The sequence below is a fragment of the Canis aureus genome, chromosome 11, assembly GCF_053574225.1.
Source record: "Canis aureus isolate CA01 chromosome 11, VMU_Caureus_v.1.0, whole genome shotgun sequence".
NCBI lineage: Eukaryota > Metazoa > Chordata > Mammalia > Carnivora > Canidae > Canis > Canis aureus.
The window spans coordinates 8,036,833-8,062,461 of record NC_135621.1 but is presented as its reverse complement, the minus strand read 5'-3'; the positions used below and the strand labels follow the sequence as shown (position 1 = coordinate 8,062,461).

The 25,629-nt window shown below is 51.6% G+C and overlaps 2 protein-coding genes across 5 annotated transcripts in view; one reads left to right on the top strand and one right to left on the bottom strand.

Moving 5' to 3' along the window:
• Positions 1–25,629, top strand: part of PPM1H (protein phosphatase, Mg2+/Mn2+ dependent 1H) — a 259,566-nt gene that overhangs the window by 209,576 nt on the left and 24,361 nt on the right. For 3 of the 4 annotated variants that reach the window (XM_077913646.1, XM_077913649.1, XM_077913648.1), the window contains exons 7-9: positions 4,219–4,282; positions 7,047–7,154; positions 24,850–25,001. In XM_077913646.1, the coding sequence (XP_077769772.1) occupies positions 4,219–4,282; positions 7,047–7,154; positions 24,850–25,001 (324 nt within the window). Of the gene's footprint in view, positions 1–4,218; positions 4,283–7,046; positions 7,155–7,757; positions 8,067–24,849; positions 25,002–25,629 lie in introns of those variants that run through there. The other variant, XM_077913647.1, reaches the window with a different exon arrangement.
• Positions 11,427–23,631, bottom strand: LOC144323126 (uncharacterized). Its single transcript, XM_077913230.1, has 3 exons — positions 23,604–23,631; positions 14,694–20,761; positions 11,427–11,614 (listed from the first exon to the last, which is right to left on the bottom strand). The coding sequence occupies exons 1-2, from the start codon at positions 23,629–23,631 to the stop codon at positions 19,818–19,820; spliced, it is 972 nt and encodes a 323-aa protein (XP_077769356.1). The 3' UTR covers positions 11,427–11,614; positions 14,694–19,817.

Here is a 25,629-nt window from a genome sequence, read left to right as displayed (position 1 = left end):
CGCCAGCGGCTGCAGGGGTGTCAGGATTCCCGGGGCTGTTCCCCCAGGTAGAAGCAGCTGGTGTCCCCAGGCACCCAGGACGGTGACTGCCAGCACCGTCCACCCGGGGCAGCCGCTGGGGACCCGCGTGACGGGTGTCGGCCCAGGAAGGGCGCCCGCACTGCCGTGCAGCCCTGGGAACCAGCCGAGCCTCGCTCCTCGGCTTTGCAAAATCAGTGTTGCGGTGGAAAACCCTTACTTTCCAAAAACCTGTTTGATGGAAACAACTCCGCTTAATGAAACTGGCCTCTGCTTGGGGAAAGCCCTTGAATCCAGCTCTCTTTAAGCCTCGATTTTTTTTTTACCCCCCCCATCCTTCCATCAGTTGGCCTCATAAATATTCATTAAGGATTGACCCCAAATTAGAGTAATTCTGAAAAATCTTTCGTAAGCCTTTCAGTTTCACTTTCTTGTTACAAGTAATTCTCTGAATATGCTCTCTGCATATGCACCGTGACGGTGTCGTGAAGACTAGGGAGGAATTGAGTTTTTGGAGTTTTTCAATTCAGTCAGGGTTTGTGAGCTCATGAGACCTGGTAGGAAGGCCTTGGTATTGTCTATAGTCATGCTCCCCAGTGCCCCCCCGCCCCGGGGGGCTCAGGCTTCGAACTGCCGTCCTTCCCTTGCGGCCCCGCGGCTGAGGAGGGCGGTGAGGCCCACAGCCTGACACGGGCTGTGATGCGGGATCAACAGGAGGCAGGCCTGCAAGTGGGTAGGAGCAGGGGAGGCAGGGCGCTGGGGGGCTCTGGTTGTGACCCTGGGTCCCGGGATCGAGTCCCACGTCGGGCTTCCTGCATGGAGCCTGCTTCTCCCTCTTCCTGTGTCTCTGCCTCTCTCTCTCTGTGTGTGTGTGTCTCCCGTAAATAAATAAATCAAAATCTTAAAAAAAAAAAAAAAAAGAGGGCAGCCCCAGTGGCTCAGTGGTTTAGCACCTGCCTTCGGCCTAGGGTGTGATCCTGGGGTCCCAGGATCGAGTCCCACGTCGGGCTCCCTGCATGGAGCCTGCTTCTGCCTCGGCCTCTCTCTCTGTGTCTCTCATGAATAAATAAATAAATCTTGAAAAGAAAAGAAAAGGAAAGAAAAACGGGAGGCCCCCGAGCTGCAAACCCATGCGTGAGAGGCCCACTGTCCTGGGGCGGGACCCTGTCGCACTCTGCAGCCTCCTGCACCCGCAGGCCCGAGGACGCCCACCGGTGCCTCCCTGCTCCCCATGCCGTCCCCTTTTGTTCTTTTGCTCCCCCCCCCAGAAAATTCCCTTCTGTCCTTTGCCAAAGACACCTGTTCTTCCTCCGGTGCCTGCTTTTCTCCCCTACAGGCAGGCAGACACGGTCTCATTTCAGATTTTCCAACCAGAGCGAGAAGCACCAGAGCCGAGCCCTGACGTCCCGATGCTTCGGTGTGTTGCTTCAGGCCGCTCAGGTGTGTGTGATCCCGGGAGAGTGACCTGCCCTCTCTGAGCCTCAGTCTCCTCCGGTCAGGTGGGCCACCCGAGCGCCACTTTCCGACTCAGCAGCCCGCCCCACGTGCGGCCCATAAGTCAGCACTGTGGTGGTGCTTTGTGGGATTTTTTTTTTTTAACATACTTTTTTTTTTAAGATTTATTTATTTATTATTCATAAGGGGGGGGGGGCGGACAGAGACAAAGGAGGAGGGAAAAGCAGGCTCCATGCAGGGAGCCCGACATGGGACTCGATCCCGGGTCTCCAGGATCACACCCTGGGCCCAAGGCAGGTGCTAAACCACTGAGCCACCCAGGGATCCCCGTTTTTGTGGTTTTTTAAAAAATTTTTTTATTGGAGTTCGATTTGCCAACATATAGCTTAACACCCAGTGCCCGTCACCCATCACCCCACACCCCGCCCACTATGCCATAGTGCTTTGAGGGAATTTATCCGGACTTGAGTCAAGCTACCAGTTCAAAGTCTTGAGGGCCTCATTCTGTCTCCGTGACGCCGGACCCCACGCGTGGCAGGAAGGCCGAGGCGGGGCTCGCGCTTGCTCAGGGCCGTCCACCTGGCCGCCTGCCGGCACCGCCCGCGGGAGGCCGCTTCCCTGACCGAAGGCCAGCGACGGCAGGAGCAGAATAAGCCTTTTTCCAGAGTCACCGTTGTTAGTTTTCCTATTTTTGTTGTTTTCAAAGATGAAAAACTAGCAACTAAAGTACGAGAGCCTGCGCTGGACCCGTAGGTGACCAGGCCAAGGTGAGCGGGCATCTCTGAGAGCTGTGGAGAGCGGCTTGGCGGGGCCGGGGCTCTGTGCCCCGAGCCTCCGGGGACCTGCGGGGAGCTCGCGGGCTGCCCTCTCGGCCCGTCCCAGCCGAGCCCCGAGTAACTTCAGTCGCCGATGCTGCAGCTTCTGCCTGCAGCCTCCCGTTTAATCCCCGACTCCTGTGGGGTCTTCAGAGCCCAGTCCCTCTCCGGCCGTGTCTCCCGTCCCCGCTTCTCGGAGTCTGGCCGTCCCCAAGCCCTGCTCCTGCCCACTGCTCTCGGGCCGTGTCCCCCCATCCATTGAGCCCCATAGTCGGTCACCTTGAGGGCTAAGCTAGTTGCCCGATTGATTTTGATTGTTACACAGAGAGGCAGAGACCCAGGCAGAGGGAGAAGCAGGCTCCATGCAGGGAGCCCGACGGGGGACTCGATCCCGGGTCCACAGGATCAGGCCCTGGGCCACCCAGGCTGCCCCAGGACAGTTCTTTTTCTGCGACTGGGATTCCTGGAGCACCTCGGGGCGCACGTGAGGGCGGTGCCAGCAGCTGGGCAAGCTCTCGGCGCGTGCCGGGCCCGAGCCACAGACCCCTGAGCTGGGCACGTTCACCAGGCCGCGCGGGTACGCCTCGGGTCTCCTCTCTGACAAATGAGGATCCTGAGGCCCAGGCAGGTTCACCCGGCCGCCCGAGGCCGAACACGGGCCCAGGCACATCCTGTGCCAAATCTTCACCAATCCCCTCGGGAGGGAACAGTTGACCTAAATAATTTCCCAGAAACTAAAGCTGGCCCTGCGTTAGCTTTCGGGTTGAACTCTCTTTGAACCGGGGCGCGTTCTTTCGTATACCAAGAGCTTCCGTCAACTTGATGGCAGGTTCACTTCCAAGGTGCCTCCGTGTATCGCCGGGATTGGAAGCTCGTTACACAAATTAGTTTTCTCCATGTGCTCAGTGGACGTTATTTTAGAGAAGCACCTCGTTTCGAGCACCCCACCTAGTAGAAGCTACCCCAGGTTCTACTTGGTGCCCCTAATACTCCTTGGAGGTGGTTCTGGCCCCATCCTGCAGAGAGGGGAGCTCTGTGTCAAGGTTTGGGTATCTATGGAGCATTAGTGATCGGCATGACTACGTGAGCGCTTGCTAAGTGCCAGGCTCCGTGCCAAGTGCTTTACATCCTATGTGGCTCTCCTCATTTTACAGATGGGGAAACTGAGACCAGACAAGGTGGAGCTGCTTGCCCAGGGGTGGTACACTTAGACATCCAGTGCCCTGTTCCTTTGCTGCTTGCTTTTTAACTTCTCACGAGCAGAACTGCTGGACGTGGATTTCATTTCCTCCCTGGGGTTAGCCCGGGCTTAGCCGGGCCAGCCTCTGCTGTGGGTAGTGGCCCCTGGGCAGCCACGTCCAGATCAGCCACCGAAGCATAAACCGGCTTTTCCTCCCATGTATGTCGAAGGACCACTGAATAGCTGTTGCGAAACAAAGAACTTTCTGCCAACCTTGAATATCACAGCGAGGTCAAACAGGCTCCAAGTGCTCCTTCTCCAGCCATCGCAGCACAAGGCTGCTTGGGGGTAACAACCCCCGAAGGGCAGGCCTGGCTCGCGGAGCCCTTTCACACCCCATCCGTCTTGGCCTTGGATCAATGGCAAGACCCTTGTCAGTGCTGCCGGGGCACTTCCTGGGGCGCAGGACAACACCCCACCGTCCCCCTTCCTGCTCCTTATGATCAGACCGCCTTATTCTGTCCCTCTGCGAGCAAGCACTGGGTTGACGGTTCCTGGCTTGTCGTTTTGCGTACACCCACGCGATTCCGAAGGAAGAGCACCTCGGGGAACAGAGGGTGGCAGCGCACTGCGTGACGGAGCGTCGGGGACCGTGGAGCACCCAGCCGCCGGTGTCAGGGCAGCGGGGCGCTAAGTGAGAGCAAACCTTTTTCTTTTTGTTTTTTTAAAATGTTGTCTATCCCCCTACAGGGCATACAAAACCATCGAGGATGATGACTTGAAGTTTCCCCTCATATACGGAGAAGGCAAGAAGGTAGGCATGGCCCCCCCCTCCCCAGGACCGAGGGCACAAGGCCCCCCTCCCACAGCCTCGACAGCTGGAAGAATGAATATCACCTTCCTTCCTCCTGCCTCGACCAAGGGGCTGGGGGGGTGGGGGAGGCAATTGCTGAGCCCCAGGGTTGCAGGTGGGGTTTGTGCAAATGACATGCCACGTCCCGGAGTCCAGAGCTGAGCGTGACCGCAGGCCCGGGCATCACGCCCCCATGTTGGCCACGACAAGCCACGAGGCTACTATTAGCATCAGCCAGTGGCCGAGGCTCCGAGGCTGCGAGGTGACCTGCACGCACGCGTATGAGCGGGCACACGGGCCGCGGTTTGGGCTCAGTAGCTGTGATTGCCGTGCAAGGGGCCGGTAGGGAATGAAACCTGAGCTTCCGAGTAGGGATCATTTTTCAAACGACCTTTGCCCGGTTCGTGGAAACCTCCCCATCCCGCCAGGAAGGGACGCTGTCCCAACTGTCGGTGTCCGGGGTGTCAGGGATGATGTGGCAACGCACACCCTCAGCCCAGCGACCTGGGCCTGCCGCTCTAGCCCCTGTGGGGCCGAGATCTCAGGACCACCCAGTGAGTCCCAGTAAGCCCAGAGCCACCTCCTGTGATCTTTGTACCCCTAGCACCTGCCCGCCGGTACCTGGCCCACACGGGCCCCCAGTAAATGCGGAAGTATTACTCGGACTTCTCGGCGGTGTCTAGTGTGCTTCCCCCGTGCCCGAGGGAGAGGGACTGATGGCCCTTAGAGGATGATCGGAGGAGGCCTGAAGGGCGCCAGGCCTTGCCCAGTGCAGCCCATGTCCGTGTCACGGGCACATCACGTTCCTCCGGCATTTCAGATGACTAGGGCTTGATGGGTCCGTGACGGGCAGCTGGCGACTTGTGTCACCGGACCTGAGGGCCTAGTTAAAAGCCACCGTGGCTCCAAGCTGTTCCAGGCTTGCTCCATGGTACAGCAGCACAGGATCCCCCGTCGGGGGATCCGGGATTTCTCGAGAAATGTTTACAGCCGCCACACGGTCGGTTCTGTCTCGATCCGTTCCAGGGGTGTTCTCTCTCCTGTCTGCACACACCTACCCAGAAGTTTCCTAAGACTTCCACAGCCGTTAACTTCTCATTCTATTCCTGCCAATGCTCTTCAGGATTTGTGTGGGTAACACCTACATACTTTGTAAACAAGTTCAGTAACTAGCAGAAACATCAGATTTCTTTGGACTAGAACGCCCACCTGTGCTTTTCCAGCCAGAGAAGCTGCCACTGCAGTGGGGAGAGCAGAAGGGCCGCAGGGGAGTCAGAGTTTTTGCGTCTAGAGTTGAACACTTGCTCGCTCGTAGGAGCCGCCGCCGCTCCCCAGCACAGCCCCCAGCTGCGGCCCGCCTGACCAGGGGTCGCCAGGCTTCACGTCACCTGCCTGCCTCTCACCCCCTTTGACACTTGCCTTTAAAAAAAAAAAAATCTTTCAATGGTTTCATTTCTGCACACCTGCCTGTCTTCTCCAAAACGATCCAAACGAGCTCCAAAATCCATAGCCTTTTTTGGGAAAACAGGATAACGTTTTGGGTTGTAATGTTTTTTAGCATTTGTAAGTTACTCTTATGACCCAAAGAATAGAGTGAGGCTTCAGGCCCGGGTCTTGGCACCGTGACACTACCCTGGATACTTTGCTGACGATCTGGGGTGGGTGGGCCATTGGGCTCCATTCCACCCAGAAGGACTTCCACGCCACCCCTCTGAGCTTACCTGTCTCAGTGCCACCCATCCTTTTGCACAAACGTATGGTGGCACCACCTCCAGGAAACTTTCTCAGCAGAGTTTTTACCTCCTCTGATCTCCTCTAGCCCATGGCTGTTGTGCCTTTCAGCACTCGGCCACATGTTACATATCATCGGTGAGACGTGCACCCCTTATCTCCCCTCACAAGTTCCTTTATATCAGGGACAAGTCCTGGGGCGTTTGCCCCCACAGCATGTTTCTGCGCACAGTAGGCGCTCAGGGAATGTTTGGGTGAGTCAGATCGCAGTGGATATTTAGGAGATAGTTAGGCTGACTGGTTAGGCATCAGTATAATAGTACAATTTCCTTGATTTCCTTAAAGCATCAGGAAAACTAAACTGTTTAGAGAAAGCACAGGCGGTGAGGTCTCTGTGTAGTTATAACAAAGTGACATTTTGTTCCTCTCCCCCCAGAGGGAAGTTGTGGGGATGTTAGCAGGCCGGGCTGCAGAGCTGTAAAGGGTATCTTTTCTGTGGCCATGAAGTATATACTCCGTGAGCTCCGGGAGGGTGGGAGCTGCCCCTCCCTTTTTTACATCTTTTACTAGAGCCTCTCAGGGATGAGCTGATGTGGGGTGGGTGGATCACAGACGGACAGACGGATGGGTGATGGGTGTGTTGGATTTGATTTGAACCGATTGCAGTAGCTATAGACACGATACATGTGTTGGATTTGGTTTCCTGGTTACCCTTCCTTCTGGTCTCTACAAAAGAAAGCGGAGAAGAGACAGCAGCAAGCCGTTGAACTTAGGGTAATTGGTAGAAAACCCACTCCCTTAAGTACTTAAGTGATCTCGGTGAGCCCTTCCTTGGAAGCAGCTGCCCACGTGAGTTAGTAGCAAGGGGCACGGAGAGGCACAGAAGGAATTGGAAAATAAATGCTTCCTCTTAGCCTGTGGCAGCCACGTTGTGACGGGAAGGCTTCCTCTGTATGTGTGAGTGTTTCTGATGGCCCTCTGCTTATGCTCCTAGGCCCGGGTGATGGCAACTATTGGAGTGACCAGGGGACTTGGGGACCATGACCTGAAGGTGCACGACTCCAACATCTACATAAAACCATTCCTGTCTTCAGCTCCAGAGGTACCACGTGAGGTTTTTGTTTCTGTTTTGTGCAATGATATATTTTCTGCATTGTTCCTCCCGTGACTCGTGCCCCATAACCCGGCAGTAGCCAACTTGGGTCACATGTACGTCTACGGGGTTTCTTTCTCCCACTGTGTTCATTCTCACATTGACTCTCCTGGTTCCTACTGTCCCCACTCCCTCCCCAGATAGGTGCAGAGGCCCCTGGCGCTTCCCCCCCACCGCCCAGGCCGTCCCACATCATGTCATCAGGCAGGTGTTCCCAAACAGGTACTGACTCCTGTTGGCTCAGAAACCACAGCCCGTGGCTATGAGAACAACGCCCAGACTCCTTCAGCTGGCATTTAAGGCTTGTTAGAATTTGGTCGGACTTTCTAGACCAAAAGTTTGGCCCCTGTTCCCCCCGAGTAGGCCAGGAAGAACTTGCTGTGGCCTTCCTGCGCCTGACCTTGAGTTTCCCATAGCTCCTGACCACAATGCCTCTCCTCCCCGGCCCCAAACATCCAGATTATCAGTCTTTTCCCATCTAGGGTTAATCTCACACGCTTCTCCTGTGGAGACTTCCCTTCCCCACCAGAAGTAGCCTCTGTCTCTCCACAGATCCTCAGGTCTGGAAAATCCATCCCACTTTCTGTCTCATCGTGCGGTTGTTGGTGTAGATGCCTTATCCCCTCTCGCACCCTAATCGCCTGTATAACTCATAGCCTTCAGCTGGTGTTGAGAGAAGTTAACTGGAAAGACAAATCCTGTTTTTTGGTTGAAAAAAATGTTTTTCCTCACCTACAACTGATTGTCAGAAAAAAAAAAAAAAACACTTTTCTGATGATATGGGAAACAATGTCCAGTTCTACTTCAGGGCGTATCTTTATTATTTATTTATTTATTTATTTTTAATATTTTATTTATTCATGAGAGACACAGAGGCGGGGGTAGGGGGGCAGAGACACAGGCAGAGGGAGAAGCAGGCTCCACGCAGGGAGCCTGACATGGGACTTGATCCTGGGTCTCCAGGATCACGCCCTGGGCTGCAGGCGGCGCTAAACCGCTGGGCCACTGGGGCTGCCCCAGGGCTTATCTTTAGTAAACGTTTTGCTTCTAAGTCGTAGAGGAATCTAAGTCATAGTGGGTTATGGGTATATTTTCTTTGACGTTAATGAGGAGGCTGGGCGTGGGTGGCAGCTAGTGTTGGCGATCCCCCCGGTGTGCCGGGGCTGGGCCTCTGCGTCGCTGACTTTTCCTTCGCAGCTGCAAGGTGGTGGCAGGTGCGCTAGGCATCGCATTTCCAGCAGAGGTGGGAAGGAGGAGGCGGGCAGCCCGTCTGGCCCAGCAGCTACTCACTTGCGTCTCACTGGCCAGAACTGTGTCACATGACCTCCGCTGGCTGCATGCCACAGGGGTTGAGGGAGAGAGCTTGACCTTTCCCCAGTTTGACGCCAGAGGGGAGCCAGGGACGGTGAGTCAGGAACCCATGGTGTTTGCATTCTGTGTAATTACCTTTTAAAGCAATGTCTTGCCCTGGAAATGCCCGCAGCGTTTAAATAGAACTCCATGGGCAGGCCCTTCCCAAGGGTAGGTGCTGTTTTATCAAAGGCTCTTTTTGTTGGAGGGAACCCTGGCCCATTCAGGCTAACTCAAAGGAGGAGGTGTTTGCCGTAATCATCTTAGAAGAGGTATTCGTGGTGTGTGCAGGAGGCCCCCTGAACAGCCAGGTGCTGTGGCATCAAGGCCCCCCAGAGAGCCTCAGCAGTGGGGGTCTGTTCCGTTCATGAAGGTGTTGTGCCCAGACATGTTCCATACGTGTCTGCTACCCATCAGCCCAGTCTCACTCCCCCAATTCCGGGTTACCGGAGAGGAAGCTCATTGCTCCAGCTCGCTCTTTATACTAGGCCACAAGTGACTTCCCAGCCCATAAGCTGCCCCTTCAGCTTGTCCACTCCAGAGCCATCGAGGGGCCCACACAGCCGCCTAGGCCCACCCCATCGGCAGGCCGGTGAGCAGGGCAGGTGGTTCTTTAGGGTCTTTATTGCTGAGGCAGGCATTTAAAATACACGTGGCCAGGATCCCTGGGTGGCACAGCGGTTTAGCGCCTGACTTTGGCCCAGGGCGTGATCCTGGAGTCCCAGGATTGAGTCCTGCGTCGGGCTCCTGGCATGGAGCCTGCTTCTCCCTCTGCCTGTGTCTCTGCCTCTCTCTATCATAAATAAATAAGTCTTTAAAAAAAAAAAAAAATACACGTGGCCACGAGAGGTTGGGAAATCACGGAGGCAGAAAACTCTAGTAAATATAAGGCCTAGAGGACACACACGTTTTCTGATATTACCCAGAATTTCAAATGAGATCAGCTGGGTGGAAATAATAATTACCATTCGTCAGGTGGCTGTGGATGTCTCTCTTTGAGCCCTCACAGCAGTTCTGCGTGATGGGGGCCAGGACTACATACGGTGTCCCAGGTGCCCCAGAAGCTTATGGATCCCTGATCCCTCTATTCAGGGGATTCACAAATTAGTGCTGAAACTACTCTTGGCCAGAGGAAAGCAATAAGTCCTAGACCCATGAACTCTGTATTTTCCCCCTTGAGAGAGAGGCATTCATTTATCAGACATTAAATGGTGCCATAGTCTTTCTACTTGCAAAAGGGACAGATGAAGTATGACTCATGTCCTTGGGGGGGGGGGGGGGGCTCAGCACTAATTAAACACTTTGCTTCTTAAAGCAGAGTGAAAACTTCCTTCTCGTCCCCTTCCACATACACCTATTTTTTTCTATATAAAGCGAGAATAAGTGTGGTTTGGTTTGAAGGAGAATGATTTCTATACAATTCGATTATAGATCTTCTGATCGCTCTATTAGCATGGCTCCAAAGAAGAGGCTCTCCTTGGGCGTGCATGAGAGATTCCCTGAGAACAGATGAGAGAGCCCAGTGGGATGATCAGAAGCCTTAAGTCACCTCTCTAGAGTGATGCTGGTTTGCAGGGAATTGGGTTGGTTAGTGCAGCATTGGTGAGGGATTGGACAGGGTGTTTCTTTGGTTTTTTTTTCAGATTATATTTATTTATTCATGGAGACACAGAGAAAGAGTGAGGCAGAGACACAGGCAGAGAGAGAGAGAAGCAGGCTCCATGCAGGAAGCCAGACATGGGACTCGATCCCGGGTCTCCAGGATCACAACCTGGACTGAAGGCGGCGCTAAACCGCTGAGCCACCCGGGCTGCCCTGGACAGGGTGTTTAAAAGGGAACTGGCCACCTCTGGTAAAATGTAAGCACTCTTAGAAAAGGTGTAGAGTTCAATAAAGTGTGGCTTTTTTTAGTATATGTGCTGCCGAAGGGAGCACAATAAAGTGTAGTTTTTATAATAACAAGTGATATTTATCAACTGCTTAGTCTGGGCCAGACAACTTACTGTGTCCTTTATACTCAGTTTCTCCTCCTCCCAACTCTAGGAGGTACATATGCCTATTATACCCATTTTGCAGATTAGGAAACTGAGATGCAAAGAAGTGAAATAACTCCCCCCAGGGTTGTACAGTTATGAAATAACAAGATGGTACTCCTACCCGGGCCTGTCTAATTTGATCCGGGTCTGTCAGGGAGAAAAGCTGAGTTCAAAGAAATTTCTCTAGACGGTGTCTAAGGGACCCTCTGAATACAGGTTCACAGTGGCTCTGAAGAGGATCTTTGTCCTGGGACCTCAGTGGCTCACATTTCTCAGGGAAATACTGCTAACCTCAGCTACAGTTGTAAAAGAAAAATGATGGCGTAGTAGAAAAAGTAATTGGGAAAGACAGTAATAGGCTTCGGTGTGTGCCAACCTCGGCCAGACAGAGTTGTGCAAAATAAGATTGTGCACGTATAATTTAGCTTAATGGGTATGTAGCGTAGATCCCAAGATTCCTTTGCACGAGATTAAAATTGTTGTACATTTTAAATGCTTCCAGATGGAGAGGGCTTAGCCAGAACCAGGAAAGGGGGAGGGAGGTTGGAGAGAAGAGGAGGAGAAGCTGGAGTTGGCCACCATGGAGGGCTACGGAAGAAAGACCGGCACAGGGGGACCCCCTCGTCCCCAACCTCAGAGTAAAGACTCCTCTTCCTTGGGCGGTGGTGATAAAGGCAGACACCAGAGACATGGCTGGCGGGCTTCTTGCGGGGAGCTCAGGAAGCCAGGTGCATTTATCTAAACCATCCTTTCCTGCCTGCATCCCCTCACCTCCCACCCCACGCCTACCCTGGCTTTCCAACTGTGACTTCCTAAGAACATTCCCCTGCTCTGCTTCATCTTTGCCAAGCATGGATCTTTATTTCACATTTGGGTTCTAAATTTCAAATCCAGCTCAGTCTGGTAATTTTAACAGTCAGGGAGAAAATGCGACTTAGTTCTAAGAAAAAAAAGGCTCCAAAATCTTCTTGGAAATCAGCATTGTTCCCTTCATCATTATAGCTCCTAATTCGATTTGATGAGCTAAATAAAAATAAGACAAAAACATGTGTATCAAATTTATGTAAAAAATGCTCAGGGGTTTAAAAATTAGAGAAGGGTTTCTAGCCAAACACATTTTCGGTTTCGCTGAACACAAGGCGCTGGAAAAATCTCGAGTTTGCCAAACCCAAAGAGAGGCCGCCAGGTTTGCTGAGCCTCCTTCCTATCTTCCAAGGTCTAAGGCAGGGATTTCTGGCCAAGAACTGAATTCCACAAGAGGCCCCCGCCAACCAAGCGTTGGCCTGCCCGTCGAATGTGGAGGCGTTTGGACTCTCGTCTGGTCCACAGCACCATGTTTTCCCCGTGTCACAGGGTAAGATGCGGCCTCTCCCCACATAAGAGCAAGAGCCTCAGCCGGGTCTCCCATCTTCTTGCTCGGTGAAGCTCATCAACCTCCCTCCTCCTTCTGCTGTCCTGTAGGAGTTCAAGTAGAGAAGGAAAGGATCGGGGAACTCAGGCCCTGGAGCCCAGACTCTCCCCCTCTTCTCTTCCAGCATTTCTTCTCCCCGCCCCAATGCAGCACATTTCTTGGCACAGGTCTGCAGCCTAACCCTCCAGATGTTCTCTGCTCCGCACCCCTTTCCAACCCGTAACCGCGCCCCCCCCCTCCCCCAGGGCTAGGACTCCTCTTAATGTTCCTGGCTTTCTAGCCCATACTCCAAGACCGCCTTTAGCCCCCTTTCGGACCCTTGGGAGAATGGGGTCTTCTTCTTTCTTGCAAAGCCAGCCCCTCCCTTGACTCTGCAGCCCCTCCTGCCCCTGCCAGACTGGGCCACAAGGAGCCCCCATGTTCTCCCAGATTCATTGTTCCTTTCCTTGATGTTCAAGATTCCTATTGGCTTTTTTTTTTTTTTTTTTTTTTTTGGTCACTTCAGCTGACTCATTTAGCTCATTCTCGCCTTTCTTCATCTCTTTTTTCTTTGATCTGAAACCGCCTTCTCTAAGAGAAGGAAGACCTTAGACTCTAGTATTTCAATGCCCCTGTGACCTGCACTACGTTAGCCTGCCTTTCCCTTCCCTCGGGTGAGGCAAAAAAGCCTCTGTTCACAAGGTGCTAGGAAAAGCAAGTGAGAACACATCTGTGAACTGTCTGGCACAAGGTCTGGTACATGGTCAGAAATGGTCAGGAAATGCTAGTCTTCCTTCCCCATCAGCTTCTGGAAGGCTTTACACTTGGGGCTTCCAGTATTCATTGCCATATGAAGAGAGAATGACTCTTTTATTTGGGCCTCCTCATTGTGTCCCCTGAAAACATGAACATTATTTAAGATCTCATAGTTGACATCTTAACATTTAAAGTCTCCTTATTCTTGGTAGCTTTTCCTACCCCAAGCCAAAGTCCCATTTTGGGAAAGGGCATGTTTTATTGTATTGCATACTTTCTGCAGTCTGAACAATTCATTAAAAAAAAAAAATGGATGCATAACAACATGGGAAAAAAGCTGTATTATATTAAGTGAAACAATATGATTGTGTATACAAAGAGCATGATCATAAGTTAGTAAAAAGGTAATGCACGTGTATACAAATATACTGTGAAGGAAATTTAATAAAATGGAAGCAGTAAATATCTCTGGATGGTAGAGAAGGAAAATCTTATTTAAAAAAAGATTTTTTTTTTAACTTCCCTAGACCCCTCAAAAATACCTTAGGAGGTGGTTTGATATAGTACTTAGAAACTCAGATCAGTGTCTTGACTTCAAGCTCCATCTTCACTTAACTAGCAGGGTGACCTTGAGAAAGTTACTTTCCATAAATCTCAGCTTCCCCCTCAATAGAAAGAGGACAATAGGGTTGTTACACTCGGGAACTTAATAGAACAAATTAAATTACATATATCAAGTACTTAGCCAGAACCTGGCGTAATAAATATTTGCTCCTAGCGCCTCTTCCAATTCCATCAAGACCACAAGATTTCATTGGCTCTTTACATAGAAATCATGAGTCCAATCACGTTTACTGAGCCAAAAACTAGGAAACGTGTCCTCAAAAGAATTAGAATTTTTGGGCAAGTTGGAATATTTGACTAGCAGAGGAATAATCAGCCATAAACCCCATAATTCCTGCTTCCTAAGAGGCCAGGGGAATTCTGAGAAAGGAAGGAGAATGATACCATGTGAAGTAGGAGGACAAGATAAGTAGGACAAGAAAAAAGAAGGAAGCAGGAGTGAGTCTGCTGTGAAGTAGAATTTGTCTTATGGGGTCACTGAGTTTGGAAGATGAGCTTGAAGGGCTATTAGCTATCATAAAGCTAATTACTGTGGAGGGCCTTGAACCGGACCCAAGGCAGTAGGTAAGGTCTTTAGCAAGGGGGGTAGCATGATAAATGTTGGGGTGGAAGCCTGGAAAGCACATACATGGCAGGCGGAGGGGTGGGGAGAAGCAGGCGGGGAGGCGGTTGTAGAACTGAAACTATGGCAGCGACTGGGAAAACGAAAACAAGGCCCATCTGAGCAACGCTTCAAAAAATGTAACAAGAACCAAAGGCAGACTAGATTCAGGGGATAAAGTGCAGTGAAACTCTAAAAATTAAAACTACACCACTTTCTAGCCTAGGAAAACGGAAGGGTGTTGCTTGTTGGGATCTGAAGAAGAAAACTAACTGTGCACCTTTTTCCCTCGGAGTTTTCTGAAAGAATTAAAAACATAGACCACAGGTGCCTGGGATGAAAACAGCATGAGAGCTGGCACCAAGTAAGGCTAGAGATTAGAGTTCGGATTTAAGACCAAGGGGGCCTTCTTATTCTTCTGCTCCACCCAAATTAAATGTATGCCCGGGAGAGCCGTGGGCTCTGTTCTGTCCACCTCACAGGAAGTGGTCTTCCTGATATTTACCCACTGGAGGATAGGAGCAGAGGGAACCAGCACGGCCTGTGGAAGAGAGAAGCCAAGGAGAAGACTCCAGGAGGCTCAGGGTCCCATCCCATCTCCCCATCCACGGGGCGTGAGGTGCCTGGACATGACATATCCCAGTGCCTTGTGCCTCTCTGGACTGTGAAACAAACCACCTCGGAGCTTAGAGTCTTGACAGAACAGTGTATTATCTGTATCGAGATGTCACCTTTCCTGGTTCCATGAGTGGGCTGGGCTCAGCTGGGTGGTTGTCTCTGGGAGTCTCTCACGACGGCTCAGCTGGGTGGTTGTCTCTGGGAGTCTCTCACGACACACTTGGATATCAGCTGGGGCTGGAGTCATCTGAAGACCAGATGGGCAGGTAGTCCAGAATAGCTCACCCTCAGAGCTGGCAATTGTGACATCGGCCATCAGCTAAGAGATCAGCTGAGGCAGCTACATGATCAGCTGAGTAGCCTCTCCATGAGGTTTTGGCTTTTCATAGCCTGGCAGCTGGATTCGGAGAAAAAACATCTCAAGAGCCAGTGGTTCAAGAGTGCCAAGCAGAAGCTCTAAGGCCTTTTAGGACCTAGCCTCAGAGACCCCGGGTGGCTCAGTTGGTTAAGCATCTGACCCTTGATTTCAGCTCAGGACATGGTCTCAGGGGTGGAGACACCAAGCCCTGAGTTGGGCTCCACACTCAACAGGGAGTCTGCTTGAGATTCTCTCATTGGTGTCTGTGTGCGTATTCATAATTATTTCTGTATTATTTTTTTGTAAAGACAGCTGCTGGAATTGTGTACATTTCAGGCCTCACAAACTCTGGATACCCCTACAAAAGAAAAGTAATGAGTTCTGTCCAAGGATACTTGATACTCTAGAACAGTTGTATTTGGCAGTTTTCTTTTTCTAGTTTTATTGAAATACAGTTGACACGTAACATCGTATATACATTTGAGGTATACAGTGTGTTGATCTGATACCCTGTGTATATTGCAAAATGACTACCACCCTCGCTGTATCACACCATACAATTACTGCTTCTGTTTTGTGGTGAGAACACTTAAGCTTTTACCCTCTGGGCACCTTCTAAGTATCTAATACAGTATTATATATAGATGTGTGTATATTTTATATGTATTTTACAGCATCTACAGATTGTATATAACCATGCTGCAATGCTGCACTTTAGATCCCTAGTCTTATAACTGGAAGTCTGTGCCCTTCAACCAACATCTCGTGCATCTTTCTTTTCTGTTGGGGTGACGTATTCTTGGAGGCTGTATGCTCCCCTTTCATCACTACCATCACCACCACTTTGAAAATGGGGGAGGGGGGAAGCGGGGAATCACATTAATAGTGTGGAGAAGCTGCTTTTATGTGACCATGGTGCCATCTGACCCCACATCTAGGAAAGATTTCGTGACTTAGCTTATCCTCCATCTGCATCTCTAACTCTCTGGGCTAGCTGTAAAAATCACTTGTATGCATATGCGTGACATTTTCTTGGCTTGTTTCCACTGGGAAGTGACTTGGGAGGTAACCAGCTATTTGAATAAAGCCAGAATTTGACATTTACTTGACACCAAAAAAATTTCGCCTGGCAACTCATAAAATATATGGTCACACAAAGGAGCCAACCTCTATATTGTGTCAAATATTTCTTCTCACTGGAATAATTTCCCTCTGATCCCCTTCTGAAAAATAAGAATTTCACTTGAACATTTCAGTTAAACATGCAGTACCTTTTTTTGCATTAATTTATTGTATTACACACAGAATAGCTTGAGAAGTTTGTTTGAAAATGCAAATCCCGGGGCACCTGGCTGGCTCAGTTGGTAGGTAGAGCATGAAACTCTCGATCCTCAGGGTCATGAGTGCGAGCTCTATGTTGGCCGTAGAGTTTATCTTAAAAACTAAAAATAAAAACAGACTTTATTATATATAAAGAAAATGAATGCTTGTGACCTCACTGACATAAAATGATGTCCACACCTCAGTGGCCGCTAAACCATTCAGCAGATGATAGGCAAGCATGACATCATCAGCTATAATATTTGAAGACCAATCTTTTTTGTAAGAAAGGGAAGGAGAGTGAGGAGTAGGGGCAAAGGTAGAGGGAGAGAGAATCTTAAGATTAGCGCAGAGCCCAACATGGGGCTCAATCTCACAACCCTGAGATGGTGACCTGAGCCAAAATCAAGCATTGGACACTTAATCAACTGAGCCACCCAGGCACCCCTGAAGACCAGTCTTTAACATCTGTTTACATTTGGTTTATTACTCGAGAGTTCTTGGACCATGTGTGATGAGACTGGTATTTGAATAAAATAACATTTTTTAAAAATGCAAATCCCTGGAATCCACTTCCTGAAAATCTAAAGCATGAGTGCAGGTCCTAGGAGTTTTCACAATTTTAGACAATTCTGTAGTAGAGAATCCAAAGACCAGTCTTTGAGAGGCACCTGACTGGCTCAGTCAGTAGAGCTCGTGACTCCTAATCTTGGGGTTTTAAGTTGGAGCCCTATGTCGGGTGTAGAGATTACTTAGAATCTCAAAAAAATCCCCATAAATTTTTGTTAAGATTTTATTTATTTATTCATGAGAGACACACAGAGAGAGAGAGAGGCAGAGACACAGGCAGAGGGAGAAGCAGGCTCCATGCAAGGAGCCTGATGTGGGACTCGATCCCAGGCCTCCAGGATCACACCCTGAGCTGCAGACGGCACTAAACCGCTGCGCCACCGGGGCTGCCCCAAAAATCCCCATAAATCTAAGACCACTCTTGGAATAATACTGCCACAAGCCATTCCTCGCTGTGCTTCAGGAACTTCAATTCTTCATCCTAACATGGGTTTGTTCTCCATCCGTGTTCTAGTCCCAGACTGCACGATTCATTCTCACCGTGCACGTGGCTAGTGCCAGACTAGTAGGTGAGGGCCACCACACACCTCATTCTCCACTTGAGCACCAGTCTCCTGAGACCTGGGCTCCTTGCTTCAGAGTCACTGCAAGCTGTGGGACTGGCTTTGCCGCCCGGCAGGGGCCCCACAGCTTACCAGGCACGGTTGGGTCTTCTCTCCTAAGGCAAGATGCATAGTAACTTGCTCTCTTGCTCACTTGAGATCCTGCCATTGTGATAAAAAGGTCCTGTGAAGTAGTAACACGCTCGGGTTACGTGGTTATGTTAAGTCCCAATGGCCAGAAACAGCAACTACACAAGGAATAGTGGTCATTTCATTATTTATTCATCAGGTGATGACATAAGTTATCCTCTTAGCCAGGACGTTTTTAAGAGTCAGTATGGACACAATATTTATGCTGGGAAAACAGCACAATCCAAGACTATCTCATGCACATGGGGACGTGTGGTCACTCTGTGCCTCCTCCCTGGATTCGACATGACCCAGTCCACCTACACTGCACCCACAGTCTTTCACTCACAAGCTGGGGTTTCCTCTGACTTTGTAAGTGGGCATGTTAATGAATACAGATGTATTCCTCAAAGCATTGAGAAGCTAGATTCAAACCCATTGATTCACTGGTTCATTCAATGAGCCTTTGATCCAGTGGTGCCCAAGCCAGTGGAAGCCCAAAGGAAGGAGTCGATCATGGGAGTAGCCCAGCACGTAAAGTAAATTCCTTCCGATGGCCTATTGCCTCACTGAGCTGCAAAGTATTGGCCTCAAGAGGAGAAAATGGAAGCCGTACACTCTACTGGCCTGGCACCGGGTGCAGCTTCAGGCTCCCTACCTAATATTTTAGCTGGTGTAGAAACATTTTAGCTATTAAGTTGTATCCACCCTCCAAAGTCAAGTGTTTACTTTATCCGAAGGCAAAAGAGAAAGCAAACCCACAAGAATATCTGTGGTATATTTCAAATATAAAATTATACCCACAGCCCAAACAGCCGGCTCCTTTTGGGGAGCATGCGTAGCCAGCATATTTTTTTTTAATTTTTATTTATGATAGTCACACACAGAGAGAGAGAGAGAGAGGCAGAGACACAGGCAGAGGGAGAAGCAGGCTCCATGCACCGGGAGCCCGACGTGGAATTCGATCTCAGGTCTCCATGATCGCGCCCTGGGCCAAAGGCAGGCGCTAAACCTCTGCGCCACCCAGGGATCCACCAGCATATTTTTAATACTTAAATGTCCCTTGATGTGTTCACAGATGCCCTGAGATCATGTGGCCAGTCACATGCAGCCCTAACTCATCCTGTGATGGGAGGGTCCGAGAACAGTGATGCCATAAGCATCCCCAGTGGCCACCAAATCCTAAGCTTTCATTTCGCTAGGGAGACACTGAAGATATGAAAGGCCGTGCCTCATCACTCACCATTCCCCAGTGAAAATCCAGTACTGTAGCCAAACCAAACTATATAAAGCCACCCAAGCACACCAGCCCCCGTCAGCTCCCCAGGCTTTGGCCCCTGCCGTTCCCACCATGTGCAAGGCATATGATCCGGCTCCTTCTTTCAGACACTCCATGTGATGAATCACTACTTCTTTGCATATTCCCAGCAAGTAGTCAGTAGACTCTGAAAAATGTGAATGACCAAGGTGGTTTTGCCTACACTCTAAGGAGTGGAAGTGGGTCTCAGACCCAAGTCTTTTGCCACCAAATTCAGCGTGTGTTTCAGAATCGCAACAGAGAATCTGGACACGGTCTTGGGGGCCTGCCAGAATGCCAGCATGGAAATAATCTGCTTGGTTTACAGGATCACGAGGAAATATGCTGGAGTTTTCTTTCTGTTGTGGGGTAAGCGCCATATTCAGTGTTCTATAGGTTGAGCTGTTGGGTTGGCTCCGTGAGGTAGAGAGGATGAGACTTTGTATTCTCCTTATTTTGTACCACCCGTTGGCATCCTTCGTCTTGAGAACTCTCTGGCTTTTCTGCCAAGGACACTATTGACAGTCCCAACCACTGTTGTTTTAAATGCGATTGTCATGGAACCCCGAGGCCCCCAGCCCCCTCTTACTCCTCTCCTTCCACCAGCTGTCTTACTTTCCGGTGTACTGCCCTGAGGTCAGTGCCACAAAGAATAACACGTGCTACGGTAGATTTGTAGTTTCCTTCCACGTTATCCCATTTGATCTTTATAACAGCTTTGTGACAGAGGTAGAGCGGGTGCTATCACATTTTTTCCACTTTTTATAAAGATTCATTCCTTCACGAGAGACACAGAGAGGCAGAGACAGAGGCAGAGGGAGAAGCAGGCTCCACGCAGGGCCCCCGGTGTGGGACTCGATCCGGGTCTCCAGGATCACGCCCTGGGCTGCAGGCGGGCGCTAAACCGCTAAACCACTGAGCCACCCGGGCGTCCCCCTTCCCCCCCCCCCCCCCCCAATTTTTAAACAATGGTTTTAGCGATGAGAAAATTGAGAGCAAAAGAAGATAAACCGTTTATCTCAAGTCTCGAAGCTGGGGAGCAGCAGAACCTGAAGTGAGGGCTTCTGGTGACGGACCGGGCTCCTGTGTCCCCAAGGCCAGGCCTGCGCCGCGGGAGCTCAGGGGCCCACGCTGAGGGCTTCCGAGGGACGGCGAAGGTTGGCGAATTCGCGGAGTTGATAAAGCCGTAGGAGCGGCCCGGGGCGGCCCGGAGAGGCCGCCGAGGCTTGGCAAACGGAAGAACTGATGGGGGCTTTCTGAGAAGCAGCCTCGAGAGCCGGGTCAGCCGACGCGCCCACGGCTCCGTTCGCCTCCAGCCGAGGCCCCTCAGGAACGGGGCGGACGCGGGGCGAGGAGGAGGCGAGGCGGAGGCGAGGCGGAGGCGAGGCGGGAGGCGAGGCGGAGGCGAGGCGAGGCGGGTTCTGCGCAGGCGCGGAAGCAGCAGCCTGCGGCGGCGCCAGGGGTGGTCCCGGGTGAAAGGCCTGCTTGTGCCTGCCCCGAGCTCCGCGGCTCGGCGGCCCGGCTCCTCTGCTCCCTCCGTTCGCCGACGGGTTTGGTTCGCGGCTCCAGTGAGGACGGGGAAGAAAGGGGGAGCCCGCGGCTTCTGCCGGAAACCCGCGCCCTGCGCGGCGGCGGAGCTGACGAGCTGCCCGCGCGGTCGCCGTGTGGGCGCGGCCTGGGAGCGGCCGGCGGCCCGGCCCTTTCTTCCCCGCGCGCTCGCTCCTCGCCGGCCCTTCCCCCGGCAGGCGTGCCCGGAGACCGGCCCTTCACGGCGAACACCTCCGCCAGGCCCGCGGGAGGGACGCCAAGGGCGTCGGGGCAGGTGGCAGGACCGGCCGCGCCCAGCGAGGCGGGCGCCTCCCTCGGTTGTCGGCCGAGACGTCGCGCCAGATGCGGAGCCGCGTGCTGCAGGGTCGGAAACCGGACCGCGGGGGCCGCGGAGACCCCGCCCCCCGCCCCCCGCCCCCCCCCACGCACACACACGCACACGCACACGCGCGGGAATATGCCCGGGCTCAGAGCCGCAGTCCGAAGGCCAAGGTGGGCCCGAGCCCAAGTGTGTCCAGGGGACTCTCCAGCACGTGAAAGTCCAGCACGTGCAATGACCTGGCGGCAGAGACGCACAAGGGGCCCGGACGCGGCCGACGGGGAAGAGCCGGCGGGGCGGGCGGCGGAGCAGGCGCAGGCGCAGGCGCTGGCTCGGTCTTCCTCAGGATCGCGGGGGCAGGACGGGCCGCCGCACCCCGTCTACCACCACCTCCCGAGGAAGGAATGGGAGGCCCGAGGCGACCTGTGGGAAATCCCCCCTCGTTGAGCTCCTGTTCAAGCAGCGCCTCCCCCCCCCCCCCCCGCGGGCCTCCCCTGACCGTGTCTTCTGAAAGGACCCTCTTGTCATTCTTCTGACTGACCCTTCTTCAGCGCGCCTGTCCCCTTCCGACATCGGAGCGTGGGTCTCACCTGCTCGTGTAGAAGCTGTGAGGGGCGGGGGGCGCCCGGGGGCTCAGGCAGGGAAGCATCTGACTCTTGCTTGCGGCCTCGGGTCGCGATCGTGGGGTCATGAGATGAGAGCCCCGCGTTGGGGTCCACGCCGAGCGCCCCTCGCCCTCTGCCCCTCCCACCCCCCAAAGGCGTGGTGAGGGGCTTTGGTCCCTGTAACTGCGGTGCCTAGAAAAGTAGTGAACACATAGTAAGTGCCCAAGGAACACGTCGGCAAAGGCGCTTCCGGGAGGGCTTCCAGGGGCGCGGACGGATCCACCCTGGCGCCACCTCTCCGCCGCTCAAATTCTATTGCTTTCAAAAATACTTGGATCTCAAAGATTCCTGTGGCCTTTCTATCCCTTCTTGGAAGCTGGGAGCCTGGGAAGGAGCCACAGGGAGCCCTGACCCTGCTCCCCTTCACGAGCCCCGCACATCTCTCCCCTCCTGGGGCCTGCAGACGCTCTCCTCCTGGTTCCCAGGCCTGGGGAGCCTCAGAACCATTAGTTTAATGGGAGGCTTCCTGGAACATCCAGAAGCTATTTACGCAATGGAAGAGGGAACTTGGGAGAGGTGAGTGGGGGAGTGTGGTCTGATTGAGGAAGGCCGGCAGCGGCTTCTGGGAGGGGAGGTCAGGACTCCCGAGCCCGCCCGAATCCTTTGAAGCCCTTGCCGTCCTGCCCTGCCGCCCAGTTTTTCTGAGAGCTTTTTCACAAAATGTTCTGCATCATAGGTTAATGTATAAGACACAAGCTGTAAGTGGAAAGTTGGCAGAGTCCTTTGGAAATTGGCTAAAGGGCAGGAAATAAAGGGTAGCAATAAAAACCTAAAAGGATGTTAATTGGGGAGTGCCTCAGGGAACGGGGTTGAGACCAGCTTTTTATTATTTACATTAAAAATACTTGAGAATGGTTTTGAAGGGAATTTTCGTGTTAGCTAATGAAACAGCCTCGAGAGCTGTGTGCGGAGATGTGAACAGTGGAGTTAGGGAAGGATTCCGTTTATGGAGGGAACCCAGGAGAGCATTCTCTAACGTGTACCAGTCCACACCCATTCTGTCCGCTACGTTTCCATCTGGGTAGTGGGCAGGATAACTTGAGCTTAAACGACTCGAATCTCTACACATTTTTGGCCAGCAGGAAGCACGGGAAGAGATTCCCGCACCCTAAACCCGGGGTGGTCCTGAAATCTAATGGGATGTTGTCTTCAGACCTAGACATCTTTCTTTGAGAAGGAGCTAGAAGGCAGATGGAATCTCCTATTTAGCTGCAGGCGTAAGATTGGAACCGGAACACCTGACATCATCTCCCCACCTCCCATAGCACTTTCTATTCTGTGGAGCTCAGATTTTCACAAATATATTGCAGATACACCCCAATAAGAAGCGAGCAGTGGCTCTGCAGCAAAGTCTCTCGCATACTGCAAATCCCAGCACAGTGAGCCCGGGTGAACTTGGGAGCCCGGGGCCGACCTTGGCCGGCCTCTAAAGCCTGCCTCAGAGCATGCTGTGGGTCGGCCTCGGAGGCCGCCAAACCCTGGATCCCCTTGTTTGCAAGCCTTGACCAAGAGCACGGTCTTCAGCCTCGAGGCTCAGAGCGCGGTCCACCCTCAGGCCTCACAGGGAGTAAGCTAGCCGTGCAGCCTCTCGGGCCACACCCCAGAACTGAGTTAGAGCCTGCATTTTAGCAGGATCCCCAGCGGATTCCCAGGCACATTAGCATTCAAGAAGCATTGCTGTTAACACTTGTGACACCCAGGAATCACAAGAAAATTTTTAAAAGAGGATTTGGTTGCTAACCCTACAGTTTGAAAACGGGACCACAAGGGTCTGGTGGCCTGAGGGTAAAATTCTGGCCTTTGGGACATTCCAGTCTGCTGTAAACCTAAGATTCCCCTCATTGTTTTCTTTGATTTGACCTCATACGGCACAGGGGCTTCTCTAGGAGGTAAACTTACCCTTGAAGTGAACGGACCTTTTGAGAAAAATGTTAAAAGCCCGTCCAGGGGGATGCCCCCGGGTGGCTCAGGGGTTGAGCATCAGCTCAGGCCCGTGACCCCCTGGGGTCCTGGGATCGAGTCCCCACATGGAGCCTGCTTCTCCCTCTGCCTGTGTCTCCGCCTCCCTCTCTGTGTCTCTCATGAATAAATAAAAATCTCTTTTAAAAAGCCATTCCAGGATACCCCTTGAGTTCTCTTCCCCTGGGTGTAGGCCACGCCCTGGGCTGATAGCTAATTGTTCCCATCTAGTTAACAGGCCGCAGAGGCGTGGTACCTGGAGGCTGCTTTTCATTTGTGCTCATTTTCCAAGGGCTCTGGGTAGGTGTGTGGCATTTTGTCGGTTTCCGCTGCCGGGTGTAGGCTGTTAGCCCACAGGACCGCCCTGTGTCTGGGTGTCACGGGCCTGAGGCAAACCTTTCTAAAAGGTAGGAAGCTTGGCTTTCAAAATGTGGATTTGAGCCTAGGTAGGCCTCTCTGAATTGAATTCTCTCTAGATTTGAGATGCCCTAACAGCGACTGTGTCGTGGGCCACAAACCCCTTCCTTTCCCTGCCCCTCCGCTTTCACCACCGCTTTCACTCAGACTTGCTTTTATTAGGATGGGAGAGAGAAATGAGAGAGCCTGAAGGCACGAGAAGATTGACAAAACTGACCCTGTCCTTAGCTCGTGACGTGAGGCACGCAGGGCTGGTTCTGCCAAATTAGGAGGGAAGAGCGATGAAATCCCAAACTCTTTTCCTGCCAGAGTTGGGTGACAGTGGAGTCGTGGCGCAATCCAAATACTGTTTCATTTTTATTCTTACTGGTTTCGTCAAAGTTGTTCTGTTAAATTCTCAAAGAATTTAGATGGATATTGAAATATCCAGGTCATTCCAGGTAGTAGAGATGAGGAAGGCTTCACATTTGCCAAAATCCACTTTGGAGATTCAGACTTAAGTGTGTGTTCTTTACAATTGAGCTAGATCGAGGCCCCTCAACTGTGAGTGTAGCGTCTGAACCCTATCCTTACGTGAGAGGAGTCCTGCCCCTTGGGCCTCAAAGAGGTAAGCCGAAAGTAATCCAAGTGAGCCCATCAAATAGGTGTGTCTCCTTAGTCCTAGACAAATACATACGGAGCAACTGCTAAAGATCCGAGGCCGGCCTCATCTCCCCGCCAGACAGAGCCCAAGAGCAGGGAAATGTGCCATTCATCTTTCTCCTTAGAGCACCTGGCACAGGGTAGGCCCTTAGTATTTGTGGGATGGATGTGCGAAGAAAGGAAAGAGGCAAGCCTCTGACTGCTCTCCTGGCTAGCACCGTGTTGTCTAACTAGGTCTCCGGCATTACATTTTCAATTAATTCTTCCTTATCAGCTGTTTAACCCCTCCCCCCGCCCCCCCACCGTGCACAACCAAGAACCTTACAGTGCATATCTAAAAACCCCTAGGCTAAATGGGAAAAGAGAGGAATTCAGAGCTAATTTGTTACAGGAAATACTGTGCTCCCAAACCTCTTACATAGGAATATTCCCATTCTTCTCAGGTAAGAGTCTACGATCTCTCCAAATATGAGCATGGAGCGGATGATGTGCTGATCTTGGCCACTGATGGACTCTGGGATGTTTTATCCAATGAAGAAGTGGCGGAGGCTGTCACTCAGTTTCTTCCCAACTGTGACCCAGATGACCCTCACAGGTTTGTGCATTTCTATGATCGTAGGGTGGTTCCTCAAGCCAGTTTTTATGGTGTGAGGGAAATGAATTCTAATCTTTCCATTTTCATCATTCATGATTTGCTATAGAGCTGATATGGATGAATTAGGAATCAAACTGCAAAAGGGACAACAATTACTTATTAGAAGTACTCAGCCAAAAAAAAAAAAAAAAAATCCTCCTTAAATTAAACCCAGATGCAAATGGTAAAGAATTTGACTTGTAGGATATTTTGGCAGCATGTTTTTCACAATCTTCATCATTCCAAAGTGAGAATAAGCCAATTTGTGATCCTCCTTATAATACCAAATGCTCCCAGCATTGATTTTTATCCATTGGGAAATGATTTCTTTTGTGAAACACTGGGAAAGGAGAGAAAGATTAGAAGAGGTTTTCTTTTGTAGCATAATGACAGTGTAAATATCCCGAACAACTCTAGGTGACTCTCAGAAATAAACAGGAATCCCCTAGGGAGAGAGGCAGCTTTCACTTAGAACACAAGGAAACAAGTCACCATGAGTAAAAGCCAGTAAAAACAGCAGAGAGTGAATTGGGACCTATAAATACTTCATTCTTGAATTTATCAGTCAAAAATAAAAATATTTTAACAT